At 36.7% G+C, this 25487-nt stretch overlaps 1 protein-coding gene across 3 annotated transcripts; it reads right to left on the reverse strand.

Moving 5' to 3' along the window:
* Positions 1-1098: 1098 nt before the first annotated feature.
* On the reverse strand, positions 1099-21877 carry LOC107772282 (uncharacterized). Of its 3 annotated transcripts, none has more exons than XM_075248966.1 (24): positions 20958-21877; positions 20660-20868; positions 13634-13851; positions 13330-13435; positions 13114-13215; positions 12909-12968; positions 12686-12764; positions 11636-11783; positions 11130-11253; positions 10829-11009; positions 10245-10273; positions 9964-10112; positions 9287-9389; positions 9095-9190; positions 8970-9025; positions 8761-8884; positions 8521-8583; positions 8377-8436; positions 8161-8294; positions 7934-8007; positions 7753-7846; positions 2059-2140; positions 1842-1947; positions 1099-1511 (listed from the first exon to the last, which is right to left on the reverse strand). In XM_075248966.1, exons 2-21 carry the CDS (start codon positions 20837-20839, stop codon positions 7839-7841), a joined length of 2094 nt encoding a protein of 697 aa, XP_075105067.1. In that variant the 5' UTR covers positions 20840-20868; positions 20958-21877; the 3' UTR covers positions 1099-1511; positions 1842-1947; positions 2059-2140; positions 7753-7838. The 3 variants fall into 3 exon arrangements, with proteins under 3 accessions (XP_075105067.1, XP_075105066.1, XP_075105068.1); XM_075248967.1 differs by adding an exon at positions 2494-2554 and having other exon boundaries at positions 1373-1511; positions 20660-21877; XM_075248965.1 differs by having other exon boundaries at positions 20660-21877.
* Between the last annotated feature and the right edge of the window lie 3610 nt (positions 21878-25487).

Consider the following 25487-nt stretch of genomic DNA (forward strand, 5'->3'; position numbering starts at 1 on the left):
AATTAAGTCAGCTTTTATCGATTTAGTTCATATTGATTTTTGTCTCTTTTTTAATTTCTCAGTTATTTATGAGTTTTTTCTTAAAAATATGAGACATACACAACCAAACACATATTTTGACAACAACATTTTTTGTAACACTATTAAACAATTGCTCTTTGAGAAATCTATCATTTACCAAGGTATATTGGTGAATTGAATTAAATAGTGATGAATAATTTAAGGACTCAATTAAAAATAGATTATTTTTAACATGAAATAGATTCTTATACTTAGCAAAAGAAAACTTCCATGCAAACTAGATTGCAAAGGCAAAGAACTAGATACAACAACAACAACAACAACCTAGTATATAATCCCACTCTGGGGAGGGTAGTGTGTACGCAGACCTTACTCCTACCTTGGGGTATAGAGGCTATTTCCAATAGACTCTCGACATCCTTCCCTCCAAGAACTCCCCACCTTGCTCTTGGGGTGACTCGAACTCAGTGGCGAAGCCAGAAATTTTATTTAGGGTGTTCAAACTCGAAATCTCCAATAAAGGGTGTTCAATATATGTTATATACCACTAAAATCTAATATTTTACCTATATATACCGTGTAAAATTTTGATGAAGGGTGGTCAGTTGACCATCCTTGGAGCTACGTAGTTTCGCCCATGCTCGAACTCACAATCTCTTGGTTGGAAGTGGAGGGTGCTTACCATTAGAGCAACCCAATGTGTGTGTGTATATATATAGTACAGGTTAATCGTTTGCACTTTTAATCTAGTCCTTTGTTGTATGTGTGTGTATGTGTAATAATAAATTTTGAATAGTCGAATGATCTAATACACTTGAATGTAGGAGCTAAGTTGCTCAACAATCATCTAAACTTTTAAAGGTGATGTACGTACATGCACCTACTTAATAATCTTTTAAACATACAACTAGAACTCTAGCTTTGCTCGTGTGTATTAATCCAATAATACACAATAATTAGGTTAAAAAAACTGTAGAATTTATTAGCTTCACCTAATAATTAAATGCGCGCACTCAAAATTTATAAGCCAATATTTCAATGAAACTTTATAAGGCAATTAAATGCGCGTCCCCAAAATTTATAAGCCAATTGACACAAAATTTATTAGTTTCAACTAATAATCTCTCCTTCCTTGAATAACTTTTCATTGGTAACTGAAAAGAGGAGTTTACTGAATACAGTACGAAAGAATCACAAAAGTATAAGTCAATAAGGTGTTGGACACAACATTGGTGTGATGCCTTTTGGGAAAGATCGTGCAACTTTTCCCAAAGCAAACAATATCACACCATGTTATAAGTATTTTTATTATGTAGCCGAACACCAATGACACATTGGCTTGATTAGTTTTTTCTTGTTGTGCTGAGGAATTAATTTATTTTCCAGAAGGAAGTTCCAACATTCCAAACAAAGAAACTCTAATAAGTTGAAGGTGCACTGTTGTAAGGATCACCAAATGCTGCAACATTGCCTGGCCTTGAGAATACAATCTACAAGAACAGAAGAATCCTTTGAGTTGTTTTACTTCTCAAAAATTGGAAAAATAAAAGTGTATCCTCTCTATTTACTAAGTTTTTATATGAAGTAGTTCACATAATTCAACATGGTAGCAAAGCAGAGCTCCTAAGTTCGAGTTCAATCGCTATGCTTCACAAGAAAAAAGAGTCTTCTCGTGAAGAGTGTGAAGAGTCATGTTGAAAATACAATTACGTAAATAAAATCATACCATCTCTAATAACGGAAGATTTTAGGTGAGGTAGTTAATATGATTCAACATTAATTAATTGGTTTTAAGTGTCTTCAAAGATTTATCGCCATACCTGATAATCTCCTATTGTGCGTGTTTTGAATCCAGCAGCACAGTAGTCAAAGTAGTACTCCCATGTCCTGATGAACTTGTCATCGAATCCCAAAGCACGAATTTAGCTAGTGACAAAGTTATTAATGGCCAACTATCAGCATTTAGAACTGATCAAGCAGCAAACTAAATGATTCATGAAAAAAGACAGTTTTAACTCAGCATAGAAAGGTTGCTACCTCTGATTTTCCAAAGAAGTTTTTCCGCCAACATCTCAGCGTCTGATAATAGTGAATTCCTATCTCTTCCAGGTGCACTACACTGCATTTATATCATTTATCAAATGCTTTCAGAAAGAAATGCTTTTGAAAGATTGACAAGGACGCTAGTGCAACAACAACAACAAACCCAGTGAAATCCCACAAGTTCGGTCTTGGGGAGAGTAGTGTGTACGCAAACCTTGCCCCTACCTATAGAAAGACAAAGAGACTGTTTCTGGTAGGCCCTCGGCTCAAGAAAGATAAAAGCAAGAAGCAAGAAGCAAATCATCGGAAAACCGAAGCGATAATACAAGACTAACACTAAGTGGTGCAATCAGAAACCGGAGTGAAAGAAAGAAGTAATAACATAGATAAGGATGCCAGTGAAAAATCACAAAATGAACTCTTCCTTACCATAATTTGGACGCAGCAGCCATGGCTGATGTTACTCGACTTAGTGCAGGCAAACATCCTCCTGGGAATATATACTCTTTTATGAAGCCTATGCTATGTTGCGGAAGCCAAATATATATAGTGTGAATAAGTCATAACTACTATACCAAAAATTATGACAGCCACCAAATAATAATTAAGACAATAAAGCAACAATAAAGGGAACACCAGAATTTACGAGGTTCGGCTAATTTTGCCTTCTCCTCGGATACAACCAATATTTTATTCCACTCCAAAAATACAAGTGAAATAATACTAAAGAGAGAAGATACAAATGCCTTAAACAAATGAGAAGACAAATGAGAGGTGTGTTTCAATCCTAAACATTAGGCCTTCTTTTATAGGGGGAAAATCCCCCCCAAACTTAACTCCCAACTGATGTGGGACTTTGGCATTTTGCCAAACTTCAACAAATCTCCACCTTGGCAAAATTCCACATTTTCAATTCTCTCTCAATAACAAATTTTGGTTGTGTCTTCATCTTCAATCTTCAGTGTTCAACAATGTTGATCAAATCCAAACAATGTTGAAACTTGATCGCAGTCACCACCTTAGTTAGCACATCAACAGGATTTTCCGTAGTATGAATTTTCTTCACTGTGACTCCTCCTTCTTCTATGATTTCTCGTACGAAATGATACCGAACATCAATATGCTTCGTCCTTGCATGATAAACTTGGTTCTTCGCTAATTGAATAGCACTTTGACTATCACAAAAAATTGTGATACCTTTTTGTTCAACACCAAGCTCCTTTAGCAATCCTTGAAGCCAAATTGCCTCTTTCACAGCCTCTGTAATAGCCATGTACTCTGCCTCTGTTGTAGACAAAGCAACTGTTGACTGCAAAGTAGACTTCCAACTAACTGGTGCCTTTGCAAAAGTAAACACATAACCAGTAGTTGATCTTCGTTTATCCATATCACCCGCAAAATCCGAGTCATAATATCCAACTACAGACTGATTGTCTTCCTGCTCAAAAACTAACCCGACATCTACAGTATTATGAATATACCGTAGAATCCACTTCACAGCTTGCCAATGCTCCTTCCCTGGATTGTGCATATATCTGCTAATAACTCCAACAGCTTGTGAAATGTCAGGCCTTGTGCAAACTATTGCATATATCAAGCTACCAACAACATTTGCGTATGGTACCTTTGACATATACTCTCGTTCAGCTTCATCCATTGGCGACATAATAGTACTTAGCTTAAAATGGGAAGCAAGTGGAGTACTAACTGGCTTAGTCTTGTCATCTATGCCCAAACGTTGAAGTACTCTCTTCAAATATTCCTTTTGAGATAAACAGAGTTTCTTTGAACGTCTATCTCTAATTATCTCCATGCCAAGAATTTTCTTTGCCTCATCCAAATCCTTCATCTCGAACTCCTTCTTCAGTTAAATCTTCAACTTATCAATTTCTTCCGAATTCTTGGAAGCTATCAACATATCATCAACATATAGGAGAAGATATACAAAGGAACCATCTTTAAGCTTGTGCAAATACACACAATGATCATATTTGCTTCTCTTGTACCCTTGCCGCAACATAAACTCGTCAAATCGCTTGTACCATTGTCTAGAATATTGTTTCAATCCGTACAACGATTTTTCAAGTTTGCACACCATATTTTCTTTTCCAGCAACTTTGAATCCTTCTGGCTGAGTCATGTAGATTTCCTCTTCCAAGTTTCCATGTAAAAACGCAGCTTTTACATCCATCTGAACTAGTTCCAAATCCAGTTGTGCTACCAAAGCCAACATAATTCTAATGGAGGAATGTTTTACAACTGGAGAAAATACTTCATTGTAATCAATTCCCTCCTTTTGAGCATATCCTTTGGCCACCAATCTTGCTTTGTAGCGAACATCTACTTGGTTAGGAAATCCTTCCTTCTTTGCAAATACCCATTTGCACCCAATTGGTTTCTTTCCCTTCGGGAGATTGGCCAATCTCCATGTATGATTCTGATGAGGGGACTGTATTTCATCATTCATGGCAATCCTCCACTTATCTTCTTCTGAACTTTGGACAACAACTTTATAAGTGGTAAGAACATCATCAGCTACAATTGAGGTTGCACAAGCAACCGTCTCTATGAGACGAACAGGTTTCGTTATTGTTCTTTTTGGCCTGCTGGTTGTTATTGATTCAAGTTGTTGTTGAGGTTCCTGAGTTGGAATCTCCTCTACTGGCTCTCCTTCCAGAGGGTAATCTTCATTTGTTTCCTCCTCTGCTTCTTGTGTAGGAAAAATAAATTTTCCCTCAAACTCCACCTGCTTAGAAGCGCCTTTATTTTGTTTGGTATCTTCTGTTACCTTATTTACCATAGCAGATTCATCAAAGGTAACATCCCTGCTGAATATTACTTTCTTTGTCATAGGACACCATAAGCGATATCCTTTGACTCCAGAAGTAATTCCCATAAAAATAGCCTTCTTTGCCCTTGGATCCAATTTTGACTCTATGACATGATAATATGCAGTTGAGCCAAACACGTGCAAAGAGTTATAATCTACAGTAGGTTTTCCATACCATTTTTCAAATGGTGTCTTGCCATCAATAGCAGCAGATGGTAGACGATTAATGAGGTGGCATGCATATGTAATTGCCTCAGCCCAAAATTCTTTGCTCAAGCCAGCATTGGACAACATACACCGTACCTTCTCCAGCAAGGTCCGGTTCATACGTTCTGCCACTCCATTCTGTTGTGGTGTATGTCTAACAGTGAAGTGTCAGACGATGCCATCATTTTCACAGACCTTATTGAAATGATCATTTTTGTATTCACCTTCATTGTCTGTGCGAATACACTTGATCCTCCTGCCTGTTTGATTCTCCACCATCGTCTTCCATTTGAGAAAAATTCCCAGCACTTCATCTTTGTTTTTCATTGTATACACCCACACTCTTCGAGAAAAATCATCAACAAAGGTTACAAAATAGTGCTTCCCACCCAATGAAGGTGTTTTGGAAGGACCCCAAACATCAGAGTGTACATAATCCAAAATGCCTTTAGTATTATGGATCGATGTACCCAATTTAACCCTTGTCTGTTTCCCTTTAACACAATGCTCACAAAACTCCAAGTTGCAAGCCTTTACTCCTTTTAACAATCCTTGATCTGATAGAGTTTTCAAGGATTTTCCTCCAGCATGTCCCAAGCGCATGTGTCATAGCTTGGTTGCTTCTGCTTCTTTGTCATCCCTGGATGTCACTATCGTTGTCCCAATAACTGTACTGCCACGATAGCAGTACATATTATTATTCTTCCGATTAGCCTTCATTACCACTAGTGCACCAGAGCATACTCTCATCACTCCATTTTCTGCAATGATTTTGAACCTTTTTGATTCTAGGGCTCCCACAGAGATGAGATTCTTCTTCAAATCCGGTACATATCGAACATCTTGTCAATGTTCTAATCATTCCATCATGGTTCCTTAATCGTATTGAACCAATGCCATATGAGGTAAGAGGGTTGTTATCCGCTGTGTGGATGACTCCATATTCTCCTTCTTGAAATTCCACAAACCAGTCCTTGTTGGGACACATATGATGGCTACAAGCCGAGTCCATCAACCATATGTCTGATGATGTTAATGACTCTATTGTAACTAATGAGAAGTCTGAATCATCACAATCAGCTACATTTGAATCCATAATGGCCTTTCCATTATTATATTTAGCTTTATTCTTCAACTTCGGACAGTCTTTCTTCCAGTGCCCTTTTTTCTCGACAAAAGGCACATTCATCTTTGCTGGGTCTGGATCTTGACTTGGATCTTCCCTTCTTTGTCCTCGTTTGATTTTGAGGATGACCCCTCACAAATAGTGCTTCTCCTTCTCCGCCCTTCTGTTTTTCTCGCTTTCTTTGTTCATTGTTGTACAAAGCCGAACAAACTTCTCTGAGAGAAACTTCGTCATTTCCATGGAGTAGAGTAGTTTCAAGGTGCTCGTACTCATCAGGAAGTGACGCCAACAACATCAAGGCCAAGTCACCATCATCATAAGTTGTATCCATATTTTGCAAATCTGTGACCAACTTATTGAAACTGGTGATATGTTCATTCATCGTGGTACCAGGAACATAGGTGAAGTGAAACAGTCTCTTCTTCATGTACAATTTATTTTGACTGTTTTTCTTCAAAAATTTATCCTCCAGTGCTTTCCATAATTTACTTGCAGAAGTTTCCTTTGTATATGGCTATTTCTGCTCTCTAGCAAGGTATGATCGAATGGTACCGCAAGCAACACGATTGATAATTCTCCAATCTTCTTCTCCAATAGCATCTGGTCTCTTTTCTTCAATAGCAAGATCTAGCCCTTGTTGAAAAAGGACATCTAGAACCTCGCCTTGCCACATCCCAAAATGTCTGGACCCGTCAAATATTTCTACCGCAAATTTCGCATTTGACACAATTCTTGTCATAAGCGAAGATGCCAATGATGACGTATTGTTGACACTTGATGTAGATTCTTCTTGTTTATTGTCTCCCATCTTTGACACAAATATTATTTAATAGCTGACGACACAAATCAAGATTATTTCCTTTCTGGTGTGGAAGATCAGACTAAACTGCAACCACAGAGCATACTAAGGCAGAATCTTGACACAGTTACCAAGATAAATCTTTTCTGATGTGGAAGATCAGACTATGCTGCAACCACAGAGCATACTAAGACAGTACCTTGGCTCTGATACCAATTGTTGCGGAAGCCAAATGTATATAGTGTGAATAAGTCACAACTACTATACCAAAAATTATGACAGCCACCAAATAATAAATAAGACAATAAAGCAACAATAAAGGGAACACCAGAATTTACGAGGTTCGGCTTGCCTACTCCTCGGACACAACCAATATTTTATTCCACTCCAAAAATACAAGTGAAATAATACTAAAGAGAGAAGATACAAATGCCTTAAATAGATGAGAAGGCAAATGAGAGGTGTGTTTCAATCCTAAACATTAGGCCTTCTTTTATAGGGGGAAAATCCCCCCCAAACTTAACTCCCAACCGATGTGGGACTTTGGCATTTTGCCAAACTTCAACATGCTATACCTGTATTCGTCATACCTCTCATCTGGCATCGAAACGAACTAAGGAAAGCCAACGATTTTGAAAAGCATCATAAAGAAACAAGAGCGACAGAAGATTGAAGGAAATTTAAGGGAAAAAGTGAACAAAGTGGACTGTGTTAAGGGATCAATACCTGCAGAACTAGAAGCCCGTCTTCTGCCAATGAAGACTCACAACAAGTAAAGAATTAATCCATAAACTCATGACCAACATGTTCTATCATCCCACTGAAAATGAAATTAGTTCAACTGTAACACTGACTCGACATATAGTGAGTAATACAATATGTTAAGATATAGAGGATAAAAGCTCACATTGATATAATCCTATGATATTTGTCCTTATTTGGCATTTGACGATAGTCACATAGGAGAAATGTAATTTGATCCTGTGAAAAAATTTCATTGAATTGAATATTAATAGATAACCGTAGATTTAAAGTTGCTCGGATTTGGGAATGTAACATATAAAGACAAATGTGGGAATACAACATATAAAAAAGCATTTTATTCTTCAAATCTTCAACATATAAAGACTTAACTGTGCATATTCCAGTTGCTTCTCGGAGAGAGTTATACCAGTATATTTACACCCTGTTTGCTTGACAACTTCCACGGCAAAACTTCCCCAACCAAATCCTATCTCTAAAATGTGATGTTCCTTGCTAATTTTTGCCTAAATAGAATAGAAGCAAAATCAAATTATGATTGAAATCTATGTTGAAACAAGAGAGCTTTTTACATAGTTGATCACTTACCTTTTTAATGAGAACGGAAATCTTTCTCAGCTGTGCATCTTTTAGGCCTTCATCCTTTCTCTAGAAAAATTATGAAAGAAAATGTAGCTCAACATACGAAGACAAAAAAAAAAGTGGCAAGGATTTAAAAATTTGAGAGCTAACCTTGAATATTGCACATGAATATGTCATTGTCTCATCCAGAAAGAGTGAAAAGAGTTCATTACTCTGAACAAAACATCAATAAAACAATGCTTATTAGACAAGAAAATTGTAGGAAAATGGAAGTGATAAATCTACTGTAACTGGCAAAAAATACTCGCAGGATTGAGTACTTCAATTTCACTGCTGATCTTTGATATCCCCTACATACTTTGGGTGATATAATACACACAAGTTATTTACCAGGTCATAATGATGGGAGATATTCCGTCGAGCTTGAGTTAGGGTGTTTTGATTCAAAATATGTCGAATGAAGTATTTTGCAGATGACAGTGCTGCTGTAAAAAACAATGGTGTCCACCAGCCTCTAGAGCCATGAAAAGTGATGAAAAACTTTAACATATGAACAGAAGTTTATGTTTCTTTATTTCAACTTGAGGATAAACTATTACCTTTTCTTACTAGACCTTGTAACAGACGCTTTCAAATCTGTGTTGGCAATAAGTATCTGTAAAAGAATTCAGGAAGCTAAGTACCAACCAAATGCTATTTACAAAGAATCTATTTATTTCCTCACCATGATAAGATTAAGAAGACCTTCATTCTTGTCAACAAAACAGAAATCTCCATGAATAAAAGCATCAGCAAGGCCTACGTCAGCTTCAGTTGCAATCTATATCACAGAATTTGTCAAGATTTGGATTTAGTTTTTTCCGTATGGATTTATCACTTGATAACATGAAGGAGACAAAAGAGAATTTGAATTTACCTTCCAGTAAAACTGTGGACTATGAATTCTAAGAGAAACTTTCAGAGAGCATTTCCTCTCTGTTCCTTGGAAGGTGAATACTGTACCTCCTTCTTCAAACAAGCTGTATATCGCAAAATATAAAGTAACTATCTAGATATCTTTAACATTTAGAAGAAACAACTACTACTACTAAGACTCATTCTTAAACAAAGATGGGGTCGGCGATATGACTCCTCACTTGTTGCTTAACTCATATCTCATCACGCCAAAATAAAATAAGAGTTACATTGAAATTAATGTAAATATATATAAATAATAGTAACAATAATAAGAAAAGTAATTTTTTAAAGCATATTCCTAACTAGTAAGTATCACCTACATGGATATTTTTCCTCCATTGTGCCTGCCTTTAGTTAAGTTGCATGATTCCAAAGATTTATAAGTCATTCGAGACAACATTTTTACATGTAATTTTAGGTCTACCGTACTCCTTTTTAACACTTTCATTCACCATATATAGTTTCACACCTACAGACCGGTGCATCTGTAGCGCGATGCAAGACATAACTATTTTGGGCAATTTTGACCCTTTTCGGGATAAGAAATAGGATAGATAGAAATAAACAAGTTGTTAGATATGTATCTGCCACTATTTTGGGATTAAAGCAATACAAGGTGAAACTATCATCACTCACATTATGCATCCCGTTTTAATGAAACTTCTGAAAAATCTTGTAACAATGAGGCGTGCTCCTGTTTCAGGCCAGGTTGGTACTATGTGCTTGGGGTTGTCCAGAATACTACAATTCCTTCTAAGCATGCCATGTGCAGCAGCCACACCAACCTGATGAGGAGTAAACGTAGATAATCATCTACATGACATTAAAGGGACAACAAAAGCTGGAAAACACTTCAAATTGTTTTCATAGTAAGGTGATACTTCAAGTCAAAATCTGTTGAGCAAAAGTAGTACTACCTTTAGTCCATCCTCATGGAAGCCATATCCTGGAAGTATTGCAATAAATATACATCAATAAGCAATGAAACAATGATAAAGTCTTGCACTAGAGGGAAGCTAAGACTAAAGTTGGAACAACTCAAACTACAAGCAGTAGCAGTAGCTTTCCTTTAACATTACGCAAATAAAAGAAGTAACCACGACACGAGGTTGTTGAGCTCACTCACAGGAATCAAGTTGAAATGGAAAGAAAAAAAGTGAATGAAGTTCTCTTTGCAAAGACAGTTTGGCGGCTTGTTTAGTCCCCTTAGTCTCGATGGCTCAGGGCTATTTTATCTAACTAGAAACGGAGTCGGATCTTATTCGTGAAGACTCAAAATTATTTCTTAAAACAGATTCAAACTTATAAAATCCAATTTCCATGGACTATCTGAGAGAACTATAAAAGATCCGGAGACAGAAACTATATTGTTTCCTATGGTGGGTACTACAAGTGATTTAAAAAGCAATAGTGAGTGGTGGAATTCTTCAGGATTACAGGTTACAAAGGAACATCTATCTTGAAAAAACTGTCCATGCTCTGCATAATAGGAGATTCATACCTTGATATCCTCCACAAAACCATATTCCTCTCTTCCCTTGGATTTGATCTAGCTCACGTGAAGCTTTTGATGTAGCAATTGAGGGGACTGGGTGGCCTGTTGTCCACTTAAGCAATGTATGCTCTGGTGTGTGAGGAGGATCGACGGTTACGAGATAAGGCAGCTTTGAGTCACCAAGATTCTGTAAGTTTAGACAGCTCATAAAATAAGAGGTCAGTTATTAAAGAGAAGACTCTCCACTGAAGAACATTATATTCTAATTTCTCTACAAGGTCATAAATCCTTGTATTCCATAACACACCTGGATTACATTGAGCCAATATGTCATGCATCCTCTATTATTCGTAGTTCCAAGAAAGTTCAAACCACTCCATGCAGATTGGTCGCGAGGCAGGAATATTTTGTCATGATGAAGGAAAATATCGCTGTCATAGAGGAAGAAAAAATGATTTTACATTTAGACATCATATATCTTGAATATGGTTCAATCAAGATGACATAAGTTAAAACGAATTTCTCAAACCAGGCAGCATCAGCAAGAGAAATAAGTTAAAACGAATTTCTCAATAAGATGAACCTCTTAAATTCGAACATGCATTTTAACTGAACTTCACTAAAGCACAAAATAGGGCTCATCTGGTAACAGAAAATACAAATGCTGGCATGACTATGCATTTATTACCTTTTTTAGAGGAAGATAAACCACATTACTGATGTCAATTTATGGATGAATTTTTCGAAAAAAATATAACGTAAATTTAAAGAGAAAACAAGTCCAAGGTGTTCAAATAAAGGAGTTGAAAGTACCTATAGACATACTGGAATGCACCCAGTATTCTTGTTTCATCATATGTTGCCTCTTTCCCTAACATTCTCAGAGTGTACGGAGCATGTGTTGCCATTATGCATCCATCATATACTTCTTTGGCGCCATCATTGCAATCTATGGTACAACCTGCAACGCTTCTTCCTTTCACAGTTAGAATCACGAGTAGTTCGTAACATAATACAGCTCACTGAAGCTTTTTCCCTAGATAAGCAACAAATTAACTCTATCTAGATCTTTTTCTCTTGAAAAAATATCATAAATTAAAATGAGTATAAACTAAGTAACACATGTTCTTGTACAAATCAACAAGCTAGAAACCAACTCCTAATTCCTTGGCACGACCTGATAAGATCATTGTTCAGTGATTTGTATTTATTTGAAACCGATATGGTGTTTATTTCAATTTAGTTTGTAAAAATCAAAATCTTAAAAGTTCATGATTTGTACTACCAGTCCTTAGGAAAAGTATTAAAGTTCAGCTATTTTATCATATATTTGTCTAAAAAAATCTCATAAAATAGGATAGTTGTTAATTGGTTTAGCTAGCGAGTTGGGTTAGGTGTCATCACGACTAGTTGGATTTTGGGTCGTGACAAGGAATTAGGGCTTGGGTTAAAAGATGGTTGGATGTTATCCGGTTGGGCATGGTTAGTTATAAATAATCAGGGTTAAAAGAAATGTAGGGTCAAGTAAAGAAGAACCAGTAATATAAAGAAATGTGGCAATAGTGGGGTCGAAAAATTGATTTTTATTATTTAAAAACCAGAAAATGGAACTGTCAGTAGACAATGGCATAAATAGGCCAAAAGTATAACGTTAGTGACATGAATAGGGCGACCTTTTAACGGATGGCATAGATAGGCCATTTATGTTAGTTGAGTGGCATTTTTAGGCCTTTTCCATTAAATAAATTGCCATTAGGTAATAACCTATCCGTTTTCCAACAGATATACGCCCATCTACTATTATGATAAAATAATCAGCACAACAAACTCTTGCAACAAGCCAAAAATAAAACCAAACTAGACCTTCTTCATCTGTCAATACAGAATTTACTTCACAACCAGTTCTTATTTGGCAGCCTCTCTTCTCCAGCCCCTCCTTAACCTGCATTCAATGTCCCCCATCATATTACTCTCAAGGATGACACATGCTTAACATATCATGCAAGAAAGTGAAATTTGGTAATTGCCCGAAATTTTCCTCAGGGAAATAGTAAGAACTTTGCGGTATCTAAGAATAAAAATTCACCTTGTTTACAGATATGTGTGATCCCCATCTTACAGTGAGCAACTGAGAGAGACCAAAGAGCTTTAAAAAAAGAAACAAAATCACCCTTAGGCACAAATATAATAAAATGATATATGTAAGCATTCAAATTCAGTCTCTCGCATTTAACAATTGGGTATAATCTACACACAAAGTATCTAATTGAACAGTTGATGAGTGGAAGAACCTGAAGAAGATGATGGTCGCGAAAGAATGAAAGAATGGAATAAGCAGAAAAGCCCATTACTCCTTCTAGGGGACAGGACCAGATTGAAGAACATATTGGAATCTGTGAAACATATGAGTAAATTGCTTATAGCAAGGACAATTTGTTGAGTGAACAAAAAGCATAATACACCTGTCAAAATCAATAACTACGACAATCAGCAGTGTCACCACTCACCAGATAAGCCTTCAGAAATAATTCCGAACAGCCATTTGACTTAATAAATTGCCCTATTGTTTCATTGCGATCAATGTCAGGATTGTTGTCAAGTGCTTCAAGGTAACTGCAATGCGATCAGAAATGTATTCGTGATGAAATAAACTTCATTGAAGATAGCTCTTTCCTTGACACATATATAAAGAAAGCATAAAAAACAGAACGATCTAGTCCATTTTAATCCAATGCATCAACAAAGAAGACTCTGTGCTCTAAATTTCTAATTGTAACAAGTCATATTTAAAGACAAATAAGTTATTGGTACCTTATGACATCCTGTTTGAACTTGATAATTTCTCTAATAATTTGCCAAAAATATGGATTCAAGACATTCCTCTTCTGTGCAAACAAACTAGAGATTCCATTTCGGGTACCCCATTCGCAACCACGGCCTTGGTCTAAGCTCACCGAAAATGACATATCAGTTATCTCCATATCAACTCCAAGGAACTCAAAAAATTCCATCATGTTTGGATAAGTTACCTGTCAAACACATCATTTCAGCATTAACATGTTGAATTCATGCGTCCGCCCTTTAGTGCGGGGCGGATGTAGAGTAGCGGCCACGAGTTTATTCGAACTCATAACTTTCCACGCGGAGGAGCATAGATTTATGTATAAAAGTTCATTAAATTTCAACAAATTGTAGGTCTGAACCCATAAATTTAAAGATATAATAGTTCAATGCTAAAATCCCTAAAACTGAATCCATACAGTTCAAATTCTGAATCCGCATCTGCTTCGATGGCCTAACTTTCCCCTCTCGGAGTGAAATTTGACTAAAGCAAGTTTCACACCGAAAAAGTTCATTTGCAATGTATATTTATCTGCTTTCAACCTTTACCGAGGTGTTTATAGTGGTTATTTGCTGACTAGCCAACTAGTTTTGCAATCCCACTTCTTTTTTCCTGTTTCTTACAATAAAATTAACAGTTTTTTTAATCCAACTTAGATAACCCCTTAAAATTAACATAATTTGTCAATTCGTCTGAAGTGTGTCTTATAATAGGTTATTATATTCTGATGTGTCTGTTCTTCACACTAATGTGAGAGAGACGAAGAAGAAAACACAACACAACTGAGCTAAAAAAAATTGGGACTATATTTCAGAGCTGGAGAAGAGAGAGCTTTAGGGATTCTTTTTCTTTTTTGGGGTTGAAACAATGGTGGAGACAATTTAAAGGAAAGATTCGGGATTTGACTCTCATTTCACAAGTCTCTTCGTTTACTAACAGCTTGTTTGGATGGTTGTTTTATATGGTTTCATAACGTCGTATCGTATTGTATTGTACTGTACTGTATAGTTTGATGAATATAATGTTTGGATGGATTGTGTCGTTTTGCCGTCGTTTCATGTTATCATGCACCAGTAATATGATGAATAAACTTGCAATATTATAAAGAAAAATTATGATACGGTATATAAAAATGTAGGGTAAATGATAAAATAAAATTATTTAATAATAATGAAGGGTGAGATTAAGAGAAAAGGACAAGGTAACTGTTGAAGTTTGGAAAAATGCCAAAGTCCCACATCGGTTGGGAGTTAAGTTTGGGGGGGGGGGTTTCCCCCTATAAAAGAAGGTCTAATGTTTAGGATTTAAAAACACCTCTCATTTGTCTTCTCATCTGTTTAAGGCATTTGTATCTTCTCTCTTTAGTATTATTTCACTTGTATTTTTGGAGTGGAATAAAATATTTGGTTGTGTCCGAGGAGTAGGCAAAATTAGCCGAACCTCGTAAATTCTGGTGTTCCCTTTATTGTTGCTTTATTGTCTTAATTATTATTTGGTGGCTGTCATAATTTTTGGTATAGTAGTTGTGACTTATTCACACTCTATACATTTGGCTTCCGCAACAATTGGTATCAGAGCCAAGGTACTGTCTAAGTATGCTCTGTGGTTGCAGCATAGTCTGATCTTCCACATCAGAAAAGATTTATCTTGGTAACTGAGTCAAGGTTCTGTCTGAGTATGCTCTGTGGTTGCAGCTTAGTCTGATCTTCTACATCAGAAAGGAAATAATCTTGATTTGTGTCGTCAGCTATTAAATAATATTTGTGTCAAATATGGGAGACAATAAACAAGAAGAATCTACATCAAGTGTCAACAACACGTCATCATTGGCATCTTCGCTTATGACAAGAATTGTGTCAAATGCGAAATTTGCGGTAGAGATATTTGACGGGTCCGGACATTTTGGGATGTGGCAAGGCGAGGTTCTAGATGTCCTTTTTCAACAAGGGCTAGATCTGGCCATTGAAGAAAAGAAACCAGATGTTATTGGAGAAGAAGATTGGAGAATTATCAACCGTGTTGCTTGCGGTAACATTCGATCCTACCTTGATAGAGAGCAGAAATATCCATACACAAAGGAAACTTCTGCAAGTAAATTATGGAAAGCACTGGAGGATAAATTTTTGAAGAAAAACAGTCAAAATAAATTGTACATGAAGAAGAGACTGTTTCACTTCACCTATGTTCCTGGTACCACGATGAATGAACATATCACCAGTTTCAATAAGTTGGTCACAGATTTGCAAAATATGGATACAACTTATGATGATGGTGACTTGTCCTTGATGTTATTGGCGTCACTTCCTGATGAGTACGGGCACCTTGAAACTACTCTACTCCATGGAAATGACGAAGTTTCTCTCAGAGAAGTTTGTTCAGCTTTGTACAGCTATGAACAAAGAAAGCGAGAAAAACAGAAGGGCGGAGAAGGAGAAGCACTATTTGTGAGGGGTCATCCTCAAAATCAAACGAGGACAAAGAAGGGAAGATCCAAGTCAAGATCCAGACCCAGCAAAGATGAATGTGCCTTTTGTCGAGAAAAAGGGCACTGGAAGAAAGACTGTCCGAAGTTGAAGAATAAGGCCAAATATAATAATGGAAAGGCCATTATGGATTCAAATGTAGCTGATTGTGATGATTCAGACTTCTCATTAGTTACAACAGAGTCATCAACATCATCAGACATATGGTTGATGGACTCGGCTTGTAGCTATCATATGTGTCCCAACAGGGACTGGTTCGTGGATTTTCAAGAAGGAGAATATGGAATTATTCACATAGCGGATAACAGCCTCTTACCTCATATGGTATTGGTTCAATACGATTAAGGAACCACGATGGAATGATCAGAACATTAACAGATGTTCGATATGTACCAGATTTGAAGAAGAATCTAATCTCTGTGGGAGCCCTTGAATCAAAAGGGTTCAAAATCATTGCAAAAAATGGAGTGATGAGAGTATGCTCCGGTGCACTAGTGGTAATGAAGGCTAATCGGAAGAATAATAATATGTACCGCTATCGTGGCAGTACAGTTATTGGGACAGCGACAGTGACATCCAGTGACGACAAAGAGGCAGAAGCAACCAAGCTATGGCACATGCGCTTGGGACATGCTGGAGGAAAATCCTTGAAAACTCTATCAGATCAAGGATTGTTAAAAGGAGTCAAGGCTTGCAACTTGGAGTTTTGTGAGCATTGTGTTAAAGGGAAACAGACAATGGTTAAATTTGGTATAGCGATCCATAATACTAAAGACATTTTGGATTATGTACACTCTGATGTTTGGGGTCCTTCCAAAACACCTTCATTGGGTGGGAAGCACTATTTTGTAACTTTTGTTGATGATTTTTCCCGAAGAGTATGGGTGTATACAATGAAGAGCAAAGATGAAGTGTTGAGAATTTTTCTCAAATGGAAGACGACGGTGGAGAATCAAACAGGCAAGAGGATCAAGTGTATTCGCACAGACAATGGAGGTGAATACAAAAATGATCATTTCAATAAGGTCTGTGAAAATGATGGCATCGTCCGACACTTCACTGTTAGACATACACCACAACAGAATGGAGTGGCAGAACGAATGAACCGGACCTTGCTGGAGAAGGTACGATGTATGTTGTCCAATGCCGGCTTGGGCAAAGAATTTTGGGCTGAGGCAGTTACATATGCATGCCACCTCATTAATCGCTTACCATCTGCTTCTATTGATGGCACGACACCATTTGAAAAATGGTATGGAAAGTCTGCTGTAGATTATGACTCTTTGCACGTGTTTGGCTCAACTGCATATTATCATGTGACAGAGTCAAAATTGGATCCAAGGGCAAAGAAGGCTATTTTTATGGGAATTACTTCTGGAGTCAAAGGATATCGCTTATGGTGTCCTATGAAAAAGAAAGTAATATTCAGCAGGGATGTTACCTTTGATGAATCTGCTATGGTAAAAAAGGTAACAGAAGATACCAAACAAAATGAAGGTGCTTCTAAGCAGGTGGAGTTTGAGGGAAAATTTATTTTTCCTACACAAGAAGCAGAGGAGGAAACAAATGAAGATTACCCTCTAGAAGGAGAGCCAGTAGAGGAGATTCCAACTCAGGAACCTCAACAACAACTTGAATCAATAGCAACCAGCAGGCCAAAAAGAACAATAACGAAACTTGTTCGTCTCATAGAGACGGTTGCTTATGCAACCTCAATTGTAGCTGATAATGTTCCTACTACTTATAAAGACGTTTTCCAAAGTTCAGAAGAAGATAAGTGGAGGATTGCCATGAATGATGAAATACAGTCCCTTCATCAGAATCATACATGGAGATTGGCCAATCTCTCGAAGGGAAAGAAAGCAATTGGGTGCAAATGGGTATTTGCAAAGAAGGAAGGATTTCCTAACCAAGTAGATGTTCGCTACAAAGCAAGATTGGTGGCCAAAGGATATGCTCAAAAGGAGGGAATTGATTACAATGAAGTGTTTTCTCCAGTTGTAAAACATTCCTCCATTAGAATTATGTTGGCTTTGGTAGCACAATTGGATTTGGAACTAGTTCAGATGGATGTAAAAACTGCATTTTTACATGGAAACTTGGAGGAGGAAATCTACATGACTCAGCCAGAAGGATTCAAAGTTGCTGGAAAAGAAAATATGGTGTGCAAACTTGAAAAATCATTGTACGGATTGAAACAATCTTCTTGACAATGGTACAAGCGATTTGACGAGTTTATGTTGCGGCAAGGGTACAAGAGAAGCAAATACGATCATTGTGTGTATTTGCACAAGCTTAAAGATGGTTCCTTTGTATATCTTCTCCTATATGTTGATGATATGTTGATAGCTTCCAAGAATTTGGAAGAAATTGATAAGTTGAAGATTCAACTGAAGAAGGAGTTCGAGATGAAGGATCTGGGTGAGGCAAAGAAAATTCTTGGCATGGAGATAATTAGAGATAGACGTTCAAAGAAACTCTGTTTATCTCAGAAAGAATATTTGAAGAGAGTACTACAACGTTTTGGCATAGATGACAAGACTAAGCCAGTTAGTACTCCACTTGCTCCCCATTTTAAGCTAAGTACTACTATGTCGCCAATGGATGAAGCTGAACGAGAGTATATGTCAAAGGTACCATACGCAAATGTTGTTGGTAGCTTGATGTATGCAATGGTTGCACAAGGCCTGGCATTTCACAAGCTGTTGGAGTTATTAGCAGATATATGCACAATCCAGGGAAGGAGCATTGGCAAGCTGTGAAGTGGATTCTACGGTATATTCATAATACTGTAGATATTGGGTTAGTTTTTGAGCAGGAATACAATCAGTCTGTAGTTGGATATTGTGACTCAGATTTTGCGGGTGATCTGGACAAACGAAGATCAAATACTGGTTATGTGTTTACTTTTGCAAAAGCACGAGTTAGTTGGAAGTCTACTTTGCAGTCAACAGTTGCTTTGTCTACAACAGAGACAGAGTACATGGCTATTACAGAGGCTGTGAAGGAGGCAATTTGGCTTCAAGGATTGCTAAAGGAGCTTGGTGTTGAACAAAAAGGTATCACAATTTTTTGTGATAGTCAAAGTGCTATTCAATTAGCGAAGAACCAAGTTTATCATGCAAGGACGAAGCATATTGATGTTCGGTATCATTTCGTACGAGAAATCATAGAAGAAGGAGGAGTCACAGTGAAGAAAATTCATACTACGGAGAATCCTACTGATATGCTAACTAAGGTGGTGACTGCGATCAAGTTTCAACATTGTTTGGATTTGATCAACATTGTTGAACACTGAAGATTGAAGATGAAGACACAACCAAAATTTGTTATTGAGAGAGAATTGAAAATGTGGAATTTTGCCAAGGTGGAGATTTGTTGAAGTTTGGCAAAATGCCAAAGTCCCACATCGGTTGGGAGTTAAGTTTGGGGGGGATTTTCCCCCTATAAAAGAAGGCCTAATGTTTAGGATTTAAAAACACCTCTCATTTGCCTTCTCATCTGTTTAAGGCATTTGTATCTTCTCTCTTTAGTATTATTTCACTTGTATTTTTGGAGTGGAATAAAATATTTGGTTGTGTCCGAGGAGTAGGCAAAATTAGCCGAACCTCGTAAATTCTGGTGTTCCCTTTATTGTTGCTTTATTGTCTTATTTATTATTTGGTGGCTGTCATAATTTTTGGTATAGTAGTTGTGACTTATTCACACTCTATACATTTGGCTTCCGCAACAGTAACGACGCGATCACACATAATCGATCGTTACATAAAGTGGCACATTTTATCGTTACGTAACGACGGATTTAACGATACGATACGATAAAATTTAAGTAACAATCAAAACAAACATTGTATTTAAAGTAACAATACGATACAATACAATAACTAACAACCATCCAAACAAGTTGTAAAGGAAAGATTTTTCCATGGATAAAAGAGGGGGAGCTTTGTTTTATTGGAAGGAGTTACTTTGAAGAAGTCAATAATTCTTTTTAGGTAAACGGGTACACCAATTTTTTTTTAGTGAAACATACTACATTTAGCTAAACAATAAAAAAACACTTGTAATAACATAATAAGATAACAATAGAAATTTTAATGATAAAGTAAACATAAAACCAAATGAAAAAAAGAGCCGAGAGGAATTGTAGTATGTAGAGAGCTTTGTTGAAGAAATTTTTATAGAGCTTGACTTTTAAATTATAAAATTTATTTAAAAAATAACTTTAAATTTAAAAACTACTTTTAAAATTAGTTGTTTGTTTTTACGCGGTTTGAACTCCTAAACAAGAGCTCACTTTGGGTTGCCTTACTCTGCTTTATTAAAGGTATTCAAAAATATATACTCGTATATAATTTTTTGTGTTCGCTTGACCGCCTTGACATAGTGTAGGTACACCTGTTTGGTCAAACTTACAAAATCTACGTATTTTAAAATATGTAATTTTGGTAATTTGGTTTTTGCCTAATAAATTTAAAAACTACTTGGCCAAACGTTTTAAAAAGTACTTACCCGATTGAAGACCATAAAACCAAGGTCAAGATCAACGTCGTCGTCGTCGACAGTGACAGTCTTGGCGTGGCCGCCGAGATAATCCTCCTTCCCATAAACCACAACTTTCACACCAGATTTTGCCAATTCATATGCAGAAACCAGTCCACTTATCCCTGCCCCAACCACTGCCACTTTCATGTTTAAAACTTAGGCTTCAAAGTTACAAACTGCATGCAATAACATATCACTCATTAGATGAGCATAGCTGTGGAGTTGTTGGTGTTTAAGACGGGAGTTATAATGGTGGTAAACGCACCTCAAGGATATTGCTGGAGTTTTAAGAGTTGAGGTATTCTAAAAATGCAGTAAGAAAGGAAATGAAGTGACGGAGTACAAGAAACTCCTTTAATATCTTTTCGCCAAATGCATTGCTTTGCCCAGAAGATTTGCTACTTCGTTTTGCTCTCTGAAGATCAATGGAATATCAGGACCTCCTAATCAGTTGACTATTTATAACATGCACAAGATACTTCCGTTTGGATATATTGAGTTAAAACGGCCAGTGTCCGTTTTAGACTAAGGCCGTTTTAGACTAACTCCTTATCAGGTGAAAATAGCAAGGGCTAGCTAGTTTTCGGACTAGTAATCGAAAAATAACCAGCATTTGTAAAGTTATTTAAAAATATCCACTATTTTAGCTGAAACTTGAAAAATTTCAGCATAGTATGCTGAATTATGGAACTCCTGCGTATAAACTTCCAGCAAAAATCACTAAAGACCTAAACCCAACAAAAATCCCAAATTGCAGCCGTTCTTCTCTCTCGCTCAAATCCCCAATTTCAACCGCTGGTCACTCAAATCCCAAACTTCAGCCACCAGATTCCGATCTCCACTACTTACACAACCCTGTTTTACTACTGATTTTGTGCTTCTGTTGTTCTGATCTTGGCCTATAAGTAGTAGTAGCTAAAAAGAATTCTTGTTTAACACCACGTAAACTTCAGAAAGGTAACCCATTTTGCTTTTCTTTTCTTTCTTTATGACCGAGGTTCTGCGATAAGATTTCTTTGTTTGTTTGAATACTGATTGTTGTTATGTGAGTATATATTGGGTTGAAGGGCAAAGATTGAGGAGGTCTTCAAGGGTTGAAGTTTTCACTGTCGGGTTGCATTTAAAAAGTTGTATGGAGACTTGGTTGAAGGGCTAACGATATGTCGTGTGTTCAATTTATTGTGTACTTTTATTTGTTCTGATTTTTCTTATAAATAGTTGTATTGGTTGAACATTTTAGTCCCGTTAGAAACTTTAGATTGAGCTTTTTCTTTCTCAAGTAGTTCACGACTATAGCAATGACCTTTTTAACAGTATTTTGGTAGGCAACAAAATACTTGGTAAATATTATTAGAACTTGGTTCTCCTGTTGCTTGACCTATAGCTGCAGCTAGTTGCCATCGTTGTAGTCATGAATTTATATGCATTATTACCGTACTATCCAATGTTCAGTATAATAGGAGTCTAAGAATGGTCGATGACTTGTGCACGCAACATGTATTGGATGTCTTTCATCTTGATTGAATTTGCATATATCGTTTGATGTTGAATTTTCTTTTTATAGGCATATATCAGTTGATGATCTTGCTCTTAACTTCCCCTGTTAAGAAAGATAAATGGAACTTAAAGGGATGTGCTCAACTTGTGGCTACTGTAACTGTATCTTTTTTCTTTTCTTTTCTCTGTTATGGTGTTGTAGTTACACAAGAAAAAGGATTATAAAAGAAAGGAACTTGATAATCAGTGTGATGGCTCATTTAATTGTTTAGTTTTCATCTACAATATAATGTGGTTCGTGAACTAGAATTGTGCTCAGTTCTCTTGTGTGCATTAGTTGAACAAGGATAATTTATGTTAGACACTTCTGTTATCCTTTTCTTTTAAATCTAATATTTATATACCTTCTAAGGTCATGGAATCAAATAAGCAATGGATGGAGCTTGTTGATAATTGACTTGATTAATACTACTACTGTCACGACCCAAAATCTAACCATGGTCGTGATGGCACCTATCGTGTTACAAGGCAAGCCTACTTCCCAAAATATTACTACTAAACCGATTATACGAAATTAATAAAACATTTCAACATTTAAATTTTTTCATAAACTAAATCAACTCTAAATATAATATAGAAAAATACGGAAACGAGTCCCAAACATCAGCGTGTCACGAAGTCATGAGCGTCTAAAACTATAAACTAAGATATATAAACTATCTAACTGTCCAAAAGAAGAAATAACAAGAGGAGTAACAAGGTCCTGCAGATGCTGGTAGCTACCTTGTAATCTCCACAGATAGTCGGCCTGAAATCAACGATCGCCACGCTCTAACTCACCTAGATCTGCACATAAAGTGCAGGGTGTAGTATGAGTATAACCACCTCAGTAGTAACAGAAATAACTAAGGAACTGAGCAGTAGTGACGAGTTAAGTAAAATAGTCCAATTATTTATTTTCACAATTTAAAAATTAATAGAAATAAATAGGTAAATTCCATAACTCAATAAATGCCACAAAGAATTTAAAAGATAAATGCAGCAATAGCAAAAATAAATGCAACCTCACAGCATTGTCACTCCATCACTCATCACTCACACTCAACACTCAATACACTCAAAAAACTAAACACTCTGCGCTTACCAAGGGGTATGTACAGACTCCGAAGGGGCTCCCAAAACCCAAGCGCTAAGCACGGACAACTCACGTGCTACCATATCAATACCTGGTTCCGCACGGTCAACTTACGTGCTACGCGGACAACTCAAGTGCTATGGTATTAATATCCTCACAAACAGGCCCTCGGCCCTACTCAATCATGTACCTCACTAGCCTCACCATCATCAACAAATAAGGGAACACAGTCCACATCAAGTATCACATCATATTAGCAAATAATAGAGACTGAGGTAAATATGTACAATAATTTCTATGACTGAGTACAAATAATATGAGCATGAATAAAGCCTAAGCATGATCTCTAACATGAAGGCAAACAAGTTCAACAACAAGTAAACACATAACCACAGATAATAGTTATTAGGCCTCGTAGCCTCACGGGACGGACCAAGTCTCAATCCCTCGAGGTATACACCCACACGCTCGTCACCTAGCATGGGTATCACCTCCAAACAATCACATGATATCAAATTCTATGGGTTTATACACTCAAAGCTAGAGTTAAAACTGTTAATTACCCAAACCACATAAACTCCTACTCCGGGATGCCCTCGTCTCTGGACTCGGTATCCAAAAGCTCCAAATCTAACCATAATCAGACTAATACCATCACCATGTGCTAAAGAATAGAATTCCACAATAAAAACTACAAAATATGCCAAAGATCCGAAATCGGCCAAAATCCGGCCCCCGGGCCCACATCTTGGAATCAGTCAAAAATGGCAGAATCAAAAATCTCGTTCTATCCCGAGTCTAACCATATAAAATTTATCAAAATCGGATTCCGTTTGGTCCCTCAAATCCTCACATAAAACTCTCCAAAACTCAAACCCTAACTCCTTCAATTTCACTTTGAAATCATCAATTAAATCCCAAAAGCGACGATGGATTCATGAAATATAACCAAAACCGAGTAAAGAACACTTACCCCAATCCCTATGGTAAAAATCGCTCAAATCTGAGCTTCGCAACTCAAAATATGACCGAATGAACAAACCCTAGTTTTATATATTTTTCTGCCAGCTATTTTGTCTCGTTTCTCGTGCCAAACGATCCTAAAACTCATATTTTATGACTTTAATGGATTCCTTTTGAAATTCTAGTCAAGTTAAGCTTTTGAATCACTCAATTTGACCTTATAATGAATGAGATTTCTAGGTTTTAATATTTGCAAATAGTGCAGATTTTAAAATACGTCACCAGTGGCAATTTCGTAATTAAACTGAAAAAATTTGGCAATCTAATTCTTAGTAAAATGACCATAAAATCCTTATACGATGTCCAAATTTAATAATTCTTTTTGCTATGGGTCCGTAATTAAGATACAGATCTAATTCTTCAATTAAAAAAGAAATCATAGCTCATTTATTCAATATGATATCATTTATACTTGCAGAAACGACATCGAAACATAAGAAAAACGAGCGCAACACAACCCAAACATATCCAAAATTCACCCGAGGACCTCGGGACCTCAACCAATAATTCCGACAAGTTATGTATCACTGCCAGAACTTAGTCGAACCTCCGGAACACCCAAAACAACATCAAAATACCAAATCAACCTCGGATTCAAGCCTAAGAACTTCTAAACTTCTAACTTTCGCCAATTTAAGCCTAATTCTACCATGGATCTCCAAATTACATCCCTAACACACTTCTAAGTCTAAAACCACCCAACGAAGCTAATCGAATCATAAAAATCCAAATCCGAATTTGTTTACTTATAAGTCAACTTCCGATTGACTTTTCTAATTTAGCTTTCTAACTAAGAGACTAAGTGATCATTTCACTCCAAAATTACTCCGAACCCAAACCTACCAACTCGATACAACTCAACACAGATGAACAACACATAAAGAAATAGAAATGGGGGAAACGGGGCTATAACTCTCAGAATGAACGACCGGGTCGTTACATCCTCCCCCTCTTAAACAAACGTTCGTCCTCGAACGAGTCTAAAATATACCTGAAATCACATGATATAACACATAATTCAAACAGTTACAACGATGATTTCTAATCATAGTAGTTGCCCAAAACAACCAAATGCTGGTAATAAACCTCTTATTAGACAGAGCCTGAACAAGCTATATCAAGTCATAAATCAAACACCCA

The sequence above is a fragment of the Nicotiana tabacum genome, unplaced genomic scaffold (genome assembly GCF_000715075.1).
Source record: "Nicotiana tabacum cultivar K326 unplaced genomic scaffold, ASM71507v2 Un00430, whole genome shotgun sequence".
NCBI lineage: Eukaryota > Viridiplantae > Streptophyta > Magnoliopsida > Solanales > Solanaceae > Nicotiana > Nicotiana tabacum.

What these genes read in the sequence shown, in the direction of transcription:
- LOC107772282 (XM_075248966.1), bottom strand. Translation starts at nt 20,839, where the DNA reads ATGAAAGTGGCAGTGGTTGGGGCAGGGATAAGTGGACTGGTTTCTGCA. An exon ending in TCCATGAGGATGGACTAAAG is followed by an intron (nt 10,113 to 10,244) that starts GTAGTACTACTT and finishes ACTCCTCATCAG; the next exon opens with GTTGGTGTGGCTGCTGCACA. An exon ending in ATTCATGTGCAATATTCAAG is followed by an intron (nt 8,437 to 8,520) that starts GTTAGCTCTCAA and finishes TAATTTTTCTAG; the next exon opens with AGAAAGGATGAAGGCCTAAA.